Here is a 13,547-nt window from a genome sequence, read left to right as displayed (position 1 = left end):
TTACTACCATCAGGGGGTTCAGTATTTAGTAAATCCAAGATCTTCTTTAGATGCTGCTTTGGGTTTCCACATGGGTTTGCTACATAAGGGTTTGTTATTTTTAACTGTCAAGTTTTCAGTTTGACATAGCAAATGGTTGGAGAAGAACCAGATATAGTCAGCAAAAAATTAAAAATTAAATACTTTCTGCTTCTGAACCTCCAGAGTTAGCCTTCGTCTTGCTTTCAGAAGTTACCCATTTGATACTTATCAGACAATTTCACTTGATTAAGAATCATTCAGTACATGTAAGCAGAGTCTGGTGTAAGTTTCTCATTTTTACTCTGAAGATGCCCTATATTGTAAAGGGAGAAAGCGCTTAGTATTGTCTTTGTTGGTCTTATCAGTTTCATTAAAGGGGTTGTGATGGTCTACCCTGGCTCAGTTTTTTGTTATCTGGTGTAAGTTTGTATCATGTCTTCAGTTTTAATACATGCAGATGTAAACATTTAAAAATTTACAAAGGCATGTTTCATTATTTGACAAATACTCTTGTTACAGCTATTCAGATATTCTTTTTTTATCACTGTTATACCTTTATAATATTAGTGCCAAATATTCCATCCATTTATAAACATCACATACAATCTCAGCAGTGTTCACCATTGATATAAATGATGCTGTTAGCTGGAAAACATCTAGGTGTGGAAAACTGTAGCTGACCAAAGCAATCATAATTGCTGACATAAGTAAAAAAAAAACAAAAAACAAACAAAAAAAACGGTTAGCTTTGAATCAGTTGCAAAATAATAGTTCTATTGTAATTCGCTCAGCAGATAAAGGTGGGGTTATAGTTGTCATGGACAGGTCACATTATAGTCAATCCATGACCTTGATGTTAAGTGATGTTAATTTTTATGATAAGATCTCAATTGGGGATGTACATTATGTTATTTCATCTGTTGGTAATGATATTTTGGATATTTTTTCTGCTCATCTTATCACCGAAGAATTATTTTCTTTTTTGAAAGTAACTGATCCATTAATTCGATCAATTCAAGGTTTGCCCAAAGTCCATAAGCATCCCACCAATCCTTCCATGAGACCTATTGTGGCTGGAGGAGGGTGGGTTACTGAACCACTCTCACTGTATGTTGAGAAGTTGCTGAGACCTGTCATCAGTCAGAATCATACAGTTCTAAGAGATTCCAAACAGGTTTTAGTAGATTTATATGAAAATACCAAGGATGTATTTGATGTTAGTGATGTAATTTTTGTTACTTTTGACATTCAATCATTATTTACCATGATTCCCAATGATCTGGGCATGCAGTATGTGCATGAGTATTTATCAGCACATAGTGATTATTCTGAGAAGCAAATTGACTTGATTTGTTTTCTCCTAGAAATTGTTCTTGAGAACAACGTTTTCACTTTCTGCGATGAGATGTATTTACAGAAACATGGCGTAGCTATGGGCACTTTGTGTGCCCATAGCTACGCCAATATGTTTCTTGCCCATTGGGAGCTTAATATGTTATTCCCTCTTATACGTTTTAAGGAACATGTGTTATTTTATCGATGTTTTGTCGACGACCTGTTTTTGTTATGGCGAGGTTCGCCTGATGACTTGGTACAATTTTTCAATGTTATTAATAATTTAACTGACTGTCTTAAATTTACTTACAACTGGTCTTATACTCGTATTGAGTTTCTGGACATTTATATTGAAAAGTTGGATGAGCACACAATTAATACAGGTATACATCGTAAGACATGTCATAGAAATGCCTTTCTTTTAGGTCCAGCATGCATCCTGGTTATATTTTTAGAAATTTAATCAGAGGACAGGAAATGAGGGCCTCTAGGTTAGATCCATCTTTGGATGGTTTCCAGCACGAGCTTGCTGGTTTGCATAGAAAGTTATTGGACAGGGGATACACTGCTAGTGAAATCAGCAAACAATGGTCAGACCTCGAAGATTTGAGGCTAACCACAGCGAGACCATATTTTGGACCTGCCTTGGAGGCAGGTTTCATCAATGGTCAAAATAACACCATGAATAAAGTTAAAATTCCCCTGTTTTTAACAAGCGATTATAGACAAGTTACTGATCTTTTTGCACAGCATTGGCCCATTTTACAAGTTGATGATGATATAGCTAGGATAGTGGGCGATATTCCCAAGTTTAGATTCGAGAATCATAAAAACTTGAGGAGGCTCTTGTGTTATGACAGGAATTCTGTCAACACGACCCCTGTTATGGGGCACACTATGCCATGTGGTACCTGTAATTCTTGTATGTTTATTAACACATCTAATGTTTTCTATCATCCAGATCTTGGGAAAGAGTTCTTTTTTAAAGTAGAACCGAACTGCATGACCCCCCCATGTTGTTTACTTAGCAGAGTGTACAGCCTGTAGTTCTTTTTATGTTGGCAAAACCAACAGGGTGCTCCGTGACAGAATGAAGGGGCATATATATCATATTAGAAAAAGCTCTTTACATAATGCACTCTCGAAGCATGTGTTAGAATGTGTTAGAACAGGGTAACACTCACACCGTTAATTTCAGAGTCATTGAAATTATTCATCCTAGTATTAGAGAAGGTGATATTCTGACACACACTGAGCATAGAGAAACCTGTTGGATTGTTATACTTCGTGCTGACAGAGGAAAAGGCTTTTAATAAAAGGGCCTCTATTAAACCTTTATTAAAGAAAAGAAGGTTACATAAATGATTTTTGGGACTGTATGATATTTGTATGTATATTTACATATATTTATTTTTGTATATATATTCATATATGTATACATTTTTGTTTAGTATAGTTCATTTAAGAGCATAGCATTATGCAACCATTCATTTACTATATATATATATATATATATATATATATATATATATATATATATATATATTTGTTTCTTTATTAGACAGATTTTAGTGCAGCTATTTTAGCATGTGTTTTAGTATTGCTTATTTTGCTTGCTTTGCAATTTGAATGAATGAGCATTCATTCGTTTCAGATGAATGATTCAATTAAGTGTCTGCTACTTGCTAATTTTATTATTACTTTGAACAGCCTTTGATTGGATGAAGTTTTGATAATATGTGCTTATATAGTGTGATTCCTTTAGTTTGTACTTGGTCTGAAGAAGCTCTACAGCGAAAGCACTTACCAGTTTTTATTAAACCTGTGGAATGTTTTTATTATTTGAAGATTTCTTGCGTGGTTCTTGGATTCCTTGCCATGATGAATGATGAATGACTTCATACAGCATTATTGACTTGTGCTTTTATACAGCATTACTGACTTTTGTGATTATACAGCAACACTGACTTTTGTGCTTTTGCCTCTTGCCTGGATTCTGCCTGGTTTGTTCCATTGCTTTTGTACATATTTTATTTTTGCCAGTTATTTTCTAGCAATGGAAGATTTACCTCTTGGGCTGCTGGTTATAATTATTATACTAAAAAAAAAAAAAAACTTTACTCCATGCAATGTACCCCTCAACAACAGCAAACTATTTTTTCTTTTCACATTCACAAGTCATTTAACTTCTGTATATATTCATCCATTACTTTTTTTCTTTAATTCTCTAGTCTAACACAAGAAGTAACCCACACTTACCTCACTTGGACTCAAATAATGTGTTTGGGAAAGGTGTAACAGCTGCCTGCTTGAACTAATATTCAAGTCTAAGAGCAAGCAGCAGCCTAAACGTGCTGTAAGACACTCACATTCCTGGCTTTGAAACAGTAGTTTTTGAGTGCTTATGACACGAGTGCTTTAAAAAGAACCACTATATCTGTATCTATGGATCTCTACTATATGCATATACACACACATATACATACATATGTGTGTGTGTGTGTGTGTGTGTGTGTGTGTGTGTGTGTGTGTGTGTGTGTGTGTGTGTGTGTGTGTATCTGTAGACATAAATATAAACATATATAAATATATTTGTTTTTGAAACACATTTATTGTAAATATATCATAGTACACTGCTTTCAACAATCCACTGAAATAAGTAAATAAACAATGCCTGAGGACACAATTTGCTGAAACTTAATGATTTTTTCTTTGTTATAGAGTTACAGGCAACACACACAATTCAGCATTACAATATCTCAAACAATCCCCTCGACTACAGAATTTTATTTATGGATGAAGACCAAGACCGGTTTTATGTGGGCAGTAAAGACCATGTTTTCTCTTTGAGTCTAATTGACATCACCCATCAGCCTCTTAATGTGAGTAAAAATAAATATTTTCTAATCTGATTGGAAATTCTCAGTTATTTAAAGTATTTGCAAAAAATGTGTTTTTCTTACAGCAAAGAAAATGAAAGAACGAGAACTGTAGTACTACTTCTGTATAAAACTCTTATAATCTGGATACAGGATGCAGATAGATATTTAGATAAATGATTTGCTGTTTTTAGTATTGAACAACTCCTACCTCCAGAGGTAGATTCACAAAAATATCCATATGTATGTTTGTACTTAGGCATACACAAATACACAGGCACCTGCAGATGCTTTTCTCTTCCCTACACTTTTTCTTTACCTATGCAGACCTCACACCATCACTCTGCATATATACTTATATAGCTGCCTTTCACTTCCTAAAATACATATAAACTCTGTCCCAATAAATCAGGCAGTACAGTATTACAATGCATCAATGAAATGTATGAAGATGCATACAAATATAATGTGATATTTTATACCATTTATATGTGGAATAAATAATGTGGCAAGTTTGCATGGGATAGTGGCCATACACGTAAAGCACTACAGTAGAATATCATATGGTAAAAACATGTTTGAAGTGAACAGTGCTCTAAGCCTATAGAAAATATATTGTGAGCATTTATGTGTATATGAAAAGTATCCTCCAATCAGTTCAGTTATACAATTAACAAATTTAAAATAAATATGAAAACAACTCTGAAGTAAGAAATACTACTGAGACACTCTACAGATTATTTCTAACTCCTTGAAGAAAAACGTTTTCAAAGGTGACATTTTATAAATGAAACAAGTATTGGTAGGGAGAATTCACAGAAGGTGACAAAACAAGAAAAAAGGTTGGACATAGCTGAAAAGATTAAACAAAGCAAAAGTACTGAAATGTTGCTAAAGGTCAGTCTTATACAAAATTAAGCATAAAAAAAAAGACTAACAGGTTTGTAGGACTATAAGGTTTAAAAGGTTAGCACTTTCATGCACTGAGGCATTTCATCAGACCATAAAATCAGTTAAAAACAAGACCATTTAAATGCTAAAGTCAAATATCAAAAAAACAAATCAATAATTCAATAAAACACAGCAATTAATCAATAAAACAATCTCTGTGATTTCAGGGACAGCTTTAAAGGCACAGCTCCATTTAAGCCATACTGAAACGTAATAATCCATTCTAATTCATCCAGCTCAGTTTTATTTCCATTATCTCTTCCTCTTATATGTTTATTAACTAATTGTAATACCATATAGTGAAAAGAGTGGGGAGAAGAAGAGGCCACATGTTTCGCTGAAGCATTAGTAACCCGGCCATTTTGTATGTCATGCTGATGTTCAAGAATTCACTACTTAAGGGAATTATTGGTCTTACCAACACAAAAATGTGAACAAACAGTACAGATTGCCAGGTACACTAACTTAACACTCTTGCACTCTGCATATAACTGGAGGGCATATCTCTTTTTAGTCACTGGATGAATAAAACAATTTTCAATAGTTATAAAATCACACACTGTCCTTGATCGACATGGAAAAGTTCCTACTAGCTCAGATATTAAAAGCTTTGTCTTCCTAGGACCATAACAAAGCCATGTTTTAAGGGACAGATTGCTCTTTAAAGAAAAACTATATGCCTAATATTCTCATCTGTTAAAAGAGTAGGCCAATTCCTTTTGAAAATTTCACAAACTGAGCTAATATTGCTTGAGTATATTAGCATTACCCAAGTAACATTCTATCCATCCAATGACCTTCCAAGGGATTCATCCTTATCGACCCCTCACTGTATAAAATAGTGTTTTCCTTTCCCTTTCTATCAATTAATAAATTTCATTAAATCATCTCACGTGGCCGGTACCCTCTATCTACAAAATCCCTCCGCAGATCAGGAAATTAATATTCTAAATGTTCATCACTGGTATGTAGGCTGGATACCCTCATAACTTGGCCTTCCAACACATTTTACATATATGTCCTTGATACATAATAGTGCAGTATAATAGGCTATATTTTCAACAAGATCTCCTATACATACCCATGTCAATATGGCCATCAATCTCTTTATGCAAATGGATATTGAATAAATTGTCATTACACAAGGGAACAAGTCATGGTTAATCTAAGGAATACAATACTATTATTCAAATACAGAATAAAAGAATCAAGAACATTCATTGGACCATCCCACAGCAAAACTATATCATTCACAAGCCTTCTGTAATATTTAAGATGGCCAAAGAAATCATCGTCACCCAGTACATGCACACCTTCCTAATATGCCATGACCATATTCGTATAGTTGTTGGCACAAACTATGCCCATTGCTCTGCCTAATTTCTGCAAATAAAAATGGTCATTAAAGGTAAATACATTATTGCTGAATATCAGGTCCAATATCATATATAGCAAGCAAATTTGTTTCTTAGAGTATTCACTAAAGTGAGTCAGAAAAAAAAATCTAATAGCATGTATTCCAAAGTCGTTAGCCATTAGTTATAACAGTAAATAATGTCAGTACATCCAAGGTGATCATATAACAATGTGAAATATAATCAGATTTATAAATATATTCTGATAGAGTCTCAAGGAAGTGTTAAGAATCTTTAAGAACAAAAGGAACTTTGTCTAAAACAGGTCTTAATTTATTTTCCACGAAAATAGTCAAAGGCTCTTTAACCCACCCACGAATGGAAATAATCGGGCACATGGGAAGCTTCAGCAAACTTTTGTGAATCTTCATAACCCATGTATCACAAGAAGGCAGGGTTGGTCCACAGTTAAAAACTCATAAAGATCAGTTGAAATAAGCCCGGTCAATAGTCATACAAACTGTGAAGGAACTTTCCATGACTACAGTGGCCCCTCCCTTATCAGCAGGGGGAATTTGAATATTAGCATTATGTTGTAACTCAGCCATACCTGCACACTAATCTCTAGTTAAGTTAAAAAATGTTTGTGTATGTTGCGTATCTAATGTTCTATATATATCCTTTTCATATACCTTCAAAAAAGCCTCCACCAGAGAATGAAAGGGTGGGGTAAAGGTACTGGGCTTGTTCATCTTAGGGAGTGTATCCAAAGTTGGAAATAGACACTTAAGTAAATTATTTCTAGCAAGCAATGTGGGATTCAACATAATATCACTGAAGACAGAACTACTCGCAGGAATAAAGGAAAGCCCTATATCTAAAAGCGACTTCTGATGTTCACTCAAGAGGAATGAAGAAAGATTGAACATTAAAGTTCCTGAATCTAATACCATCTGGTGGTCAGCCAGGATGGAGGTGTACGGTCTGTCGAAACTTTCCATATTTTCCACCCCCGACTCTGTGAGCAGCATCCCCTGGATGCTTTCATTGGCTCCACCAAAACTAGTACTTGGAATTGCTGAAAACAGTAAAAGGACAGTAGTTATTGACTCCTTGCTATGAGCATCTGACTCAGGTCCAACATCACATTACTTAATGGTGTTAGAGCTAGCTGATAATAAGCCAGCAACCTCCACAGTGGCAGGTTTCTGGTACTAAGGGCAGCGGTTCATTAGAAACAGTAACTGTCACTATTTCTTACACCACGCAGCCATACAAAAATGTTTCTGGCCTTAAAATCCACATAGTCCCATTCAATTTTCTGCTTCTTTTGTTGTTGTAACTTGCAGTTGTACAAATAAACATTACTATACAGGTTATCTAACCTGGAATGATAAGCTTCGGAATCATATTTTCTCTTCACATCTCTTTGTAACCTTTCTATCTAAGAGAAAAGTTCACCCTCAATAGGTTTGAAGAAGTCTATCAGTAGCCCCATATAGTTAAAGCTCAACTCTAAATTAAACAATTGCCAGTGCCTTAACATTTCATATGTTCATAGATTCATAGGTGTGTACTAGGCTAATGGCTCTGGAGCCTTTATAAGCCTCGCCCATAGATGTGCCCTGGCACTGTGCCACCCAATGTTAGTTCCCAGTGCCTCTATCAAGTAGAACCACTGGAGTTATCCCCGGGGTGAACTTTATATTTACAATCCACTCCTCAAGATTTCTCTTGAAGAGAGCCAGTGAGGTGCTCTGCTTGACATGTATGGGAAGTCTATTCCATTGCATGAACAGTCTTTGGGTTATGAACCTCTCCCTCCAGCATGTTCTGCTGATTGTGGTAATGAGGTTAAGGTCTCTGGAGCATCTGGTGCAGAGGGATTGGGATTTCTTTAGATGCAGTATTTCTAACAGAGCTGGGTCCGACATGGCTTTGTAAGTCAAGCAGAGATTACCTCTTAGCAGATGATATGAGACAGAGAATAGCTGGAGTTTTTTGAGTCTGTCCATGTAGGACATGTGTTTAAGTACTAGGATCCTCTTTGTGAGGTACTTTTGTGGCCTCTCCAGCTGTTGCAGTTGTCTAGTGAGGTACATGCCAAATGGAGCATTGTACTCTATGATTGGTCTAATGACAGAAGAGAAGAGAGCAATGATGACCTCTTTTTTCCTGGATGCAAAACACTTGGTAATGAGATGTGCCACATAGAAGGACTTTTTGACCACAATGGCAATGTGGTGGTCAAAGGAGAGGTTGCTATCAACCTGTGTCCCCAGATCTCCTTCACCTTCAGTGTTCAGTGAGTTCCCATCGATGTGGTAATTAGTGGGAACTGAGTTTTTCTCAAAGGGGATGACAACACATTATTTGGCATTAAGCTTAAGGCCATGGTTTTGACACCAGTCATTTGTCTCAGTGAAGCCTTTCTGTAGGATGTCTGCATCAATTGGGGAGTTAATAATATCTGCCAGCTTGCAGTTGTCTGCAAATTTGGTCAGCCAGAGTCCCTGTGTGTTGGCCTGGACATCTGAGAAGATGCCAAACAGGGGAGGACCCAGGACCGATCCCTGTGGGACTGCACTCTTGACTCGTCAGCGGTCTGACTTGGAGTCCGCTACTTTCACACTGTATGTTCTGTCTGTGAACCAATTTGTAACTCACCTAATGATATAGGGGTTGAAGCCTAGTTTGGTGAGTTTATCAATAATTCCTGACTGAGGAATGGTTTCAAAGGCCTTGACCAGATTGAGGTAGGCTTGTTGGGTTGGGTTTGACATTGATAGATTCCATGGTGCTTAAGAATGTGGAGTGAAAGTCTACGGACATGGTTGCAGACCTATAGTAGGCTATGACCTTGATCGCCATCTTACCCGATGTTAGTTGTACCTGAAGTATCTCAGATGCATTATGCTGGGCTACTAGTCTGGAGGTGTGCATATCCTTTATAAATATGGAGATACCACCACCTTTGGAGGTTTGGTCCATGTTTCAGGGCCAAAAGGTATGGAATGAGTTATAGCCTGGTAGCACAGGGGTGCTTTCTGCTGCTTTAAACCAGGTCTCCATTACAGCACAAATGCCGATGTTCTCCATTTTCCACACATACATAAACACACACACATATATATCTATATATATCTATATATATCTATATCTATATATATATATATATATATATATATATATATGTACTAGAATCGTAGGAGGTCACTAGGCTAATGGCCCTTGGGTCCTTACAAGCCTAGCCAAGAGTTTTCCCTCCCCAAAAAACCTCAGTCAATGCCTGTCACCCTTGCCATTGAGGGATACAGGTGGAACCCTTAGGATAAATTTGTGGTTTCCCATCCACTCATCAAGGTTGTGCTTAAAGAGGGTCAGTGAAGTACTCTGTTTCATATGAATGGGAAGTCTATTCCAGAGACAGGCAGCCTCTGGGAGACAAACCTGTCTCTCCAGCAGGTTTTGTTGATGTCACATATTAGATTTAGGTCTTTTGAGTGGGTAATGCACGAGGAGTTAGACTTACAGATATGGAGCATGCCTATTAGGGTAAGGTTTGATATTGCCTTGTAGGTGAGACACAAATCACCTCTGAGTAATCTGTGTACTGAGTAGAGTGATAGTGATTTGAGCCTGTCCAGACAGGACAGGTGTCAGAGGCCATGGATTCTCTTTGTGAGGTATTTCTGTGGCCTTTCCAGTTGGTGCAGGTGTTTGGAGAAGTACATAGCAAATGGGGCATTATACTCAGTTGTTGGCCTAATGAGGGAGGAGTACAGAGTGGTAATAACCTCCTTTTTTCTTGGATGCAGTGCCTTTACTTATGAGATTAACCAAGTAACAGGCTTTTCTGACCACTGCTGCTACATGATGGGCGAATGTGAGATTGTTGTCAACCTGGGTACCCGGGTCTTTCACCACAGGTTGCATGCTTAGGGGGTTGCCATTGATGTGCTAATCAGCAGGGGCTGTGTTTTTGCCAGATGGTATGATAGTACATTTTTTCCCTTTAACTTAACGCCACGACTTTGGCACCAGCCATTTGATAATGTGAAAACCTCCTGCAATATGTTAACATCATCTGGGGAGTCAGTGATGACACCCAACTTACATTCATCCACAAACTTAGTCAGCCACAGGCCTTTTGTCTTTGCCTGAACCTCTGAGATGTAGATGCCAAACAATGGGGTTCCCAGGACAGATCCCTGGGTAATCACCACGAGTGACAGGTCTACTATTGGTGGTGGAGGCATCTATTTTGACCTTGTGAGTCCTATTAGGGAGCTAGTTGGACACCCACCTGATGAGATAGGGATTTACACCAACTTGTGTTAGCTTTTTGATGATGCCTGAGTGGGGGATTGTGTCAAAGGCCTTGGCCAAGTCAAGGTAAGCTGTTTGTACTGACTTTCCCTCATCCAGGGCCTTGGTGACAGTCTTAAAGAAATCAGCCAGGTTCAACCGGCAAGTTCTGCCCTTGATGAATCTGAACTGGGTGGGGTCAAGTGCTTGGAGATCACCTATGTCCTTGTTTATGAGATCCATTATAATATTCTTCCTGGCTTTACAGATCAGACTTGTCAACCTAATGGGGCGATACTTTCCAGGGTCAGTAATTGCACCACCTTTGTGCAAGCGGATGACAATGGCAGTTCTCCACTCTGCTGGAATGAAGCCTGTATTTAGGCTGTGGTTGAATAAGGTGCTCAATGGTGAAACTAGTTCTTGCTGTTGATGATGCAGAATACAGCCTGGGATACTATCAGGTCCCACGGAAGCTGTGTTCTTTGCCTTGGATAGGGCCTTTAACAGTTGATCTATGGAGATGTGAGGTATGGTACAAGTATCAGGGATGTCAAATGTGCCTTTGGGGGGTATACAGGAATGAAGATCATGCTGAACCTATCTGCTAGCACGTTGGCAGGATCAGTGCAAGTGGTACAGTGGTACAGTTAACTACTAATTCGGAATAAACCTGGGCTTTGCCATGGAGGTTCCTGACTTAACTGAGTCTTGCTGGAGCCTTCCTGTGATCTGAAAGAGTGCTCTTCAAACTATCTGGAGATATACAGAGCTGAGTATATTTTTCTGGCACTTCAGAGTTGTGTATTGGTAATTGCTGTTTGACTAATTTTATACCATTGCTGGCTGACTTCAGAGTTGTGCACTGTTATTTTTGCTTCATTGTATAGTTTTTCAGATCTCTGCTGATGGTGTTTTTCCCCCCTCCCCCTATTTCTCTGTGTCTTAAGTTGGTATAACTGGTTTTACATCCTGTGTGTTATCTGATCATCTCAAGGATTACTTGCATGAAATTAGACCCTCTTAGTAAAAAAGTCTGGATATCATTGCTGGAGCCTTCCTGTGTCCCGAAAAAGTGCTCTTCAAACTATCTGGAGATATACAGAGCTGAGTATATTTTTCTGGCACTTCAGAGTTGTGTACTGGTAATTGTTTGACTAATTTTATATCATTGCTGGCTGACTTCAGAGTTGTGCACTGTTATTTTTGCTTCACTGTGTAGTTTTTCAGATATCTGCTGAAGGTGTTGGTTTTCCCATACCCAGCCTCCCTATTCCTGTGTTGTTGTTTAAATTTGGAGGTTTTTGCAGTTGCCCGCCCCCACTGTAGATTTGATCTGGGACACTTCCCCCAGTCCTATCTCTTTACCTCATTCTACCTAATAGAGACTGCATTGTTTTTAGTCATTTTTAATTTAATTGCATTTTTTAAACTGTTTGGTCTAACATTGCTACATACTCAAGTGTGCTAGCTTGCACTGCATTTGAATTGTTTTGACAGCTGTTTTGGCTACTTTTCTGTATATATATATATATATATATATATATATATATATATATATATATATATATATATATATAAAAACTTTCCTGTAACTAGTGTAGTCCAGATTCAGATTTGCTGTATCCAGGAATGTATGTAAGCTTCTGAGCCCCCCAAGCTTTCTGTGTTGGAGGGAAGCCTTCTAGCTTATCAGTGGGAGTGGTAAGCACTAGGTAACCTATCTACCACATAAGGAGTGGTTCTGGCCCAGAAATTGTAGTTATTGGCCATTTGGGCAGTTTTTCCATCTCTCTCAACTTTCTGATTTAAAAGCCCACATTTGCACTTGTTTCCCCCCTTTCCTGTAACTAATTTAGTCCAGATACAGGTTCTTACTTTTAGCACTTGAATTTGCTTATTCGTGATCAGCACTTGTTCAGAACTTGTAAGCACTAAATAACCTACTAATTACTACAGCACTCAACCTTCCTCATTACCTGGAGGAAAACAATTTTGTTACTTATTTTCCTCACTTGCTTAGAGAAAAACAGCTCTAATACTCACTTTCCTCACTTATCTAGAGGAAAATATTTTTTTTATTCAGGCATGCCCAAGGGTCAGCTCCCAGTGTTCTCTCCTGTCTATCTGATGAATCTGGTCATCTTGGGGCAATGTAGAAATTGCCTCATGTACACAGACAACCCTCTCTTCTTCTGCCTGGGATGACATGGTCGACAGACCATGATGCTTTGCCAGAGATGGCCTGCACCTGTCACCCCTGGGATTCCGGATACTGGCTAAGGTTTTTGCCACCCCTATAGTGCCTTTTTTAGGCAAGGTTCAAATGACAAATTCCCCACTGTAACAGGAACAGGCAAGCAAAAACTGAAGGTGATGCTACTCAATGCTAGAAGTCTAAATCTCAAAATGCACTCACTCGAGGCACTCCTTAAAATGGAGAACATCAATATCTGTGCAGTGACTGAGACCTGGTTCAAGGGTCCAGAGAGCACCCCTGCACTACCAGGCTATAACTCATACCACACTTTTCAGCCATGTAAACTGGACCGGAACACCAAAGGCGGAGGTGTGTCCATATTCATTAAGGATATCCACACCTCCAGGCTAGTTGCTCAGCATAATGCAGCCAAGGTTATCCAAGTGCAACTAACTGTGGGCAAAACTGCAATCCAAATTGTAGCTTGCTACAGATCAC

General features: G+C 38.1%; 1 protein-coding gene across 1 annotated transcript in view; it reads left to right on the top strand.

Annotated features, from left to right (window-relative positions):
- SEMA3C (semaphorin 3C) overlaps window positions 1–13,547 on the top strand; it is a 709,622-nt gene that overhangs the window by 277,906 nt on the left and 418,169 nt on the right. The window contains exon 3 of the mRNA XM_044088330.1: window positions 4,078–4,238. Within this exon, the coding sequence (XP_043944265.1) occupies window positions 4,078–4,238 (161 nt within the window). The remainder of the gene's footprint in view (window positions 1–4,077; window positions 4,239–13,547) is intronic.

This window comes from Protopterus annectens, chromosome 11.part0 (genome assembly GCF_019279795.1).
Source record: "Protopterus annectens isolate FY-2018-M chromosome 11.part0, PAN1.0, whole genome shotgun sequence".
Lineage (NCBI taxonomy): Eukaryota > Metazoa > Chordata > Ceratodontiformes > Protopteridae > Protopterus > Protopterus annectens.
Note: the sequence above shows the minus strand (reverse complement) of the source record. Positions and strands in the feature narration are given on the sequence as shown.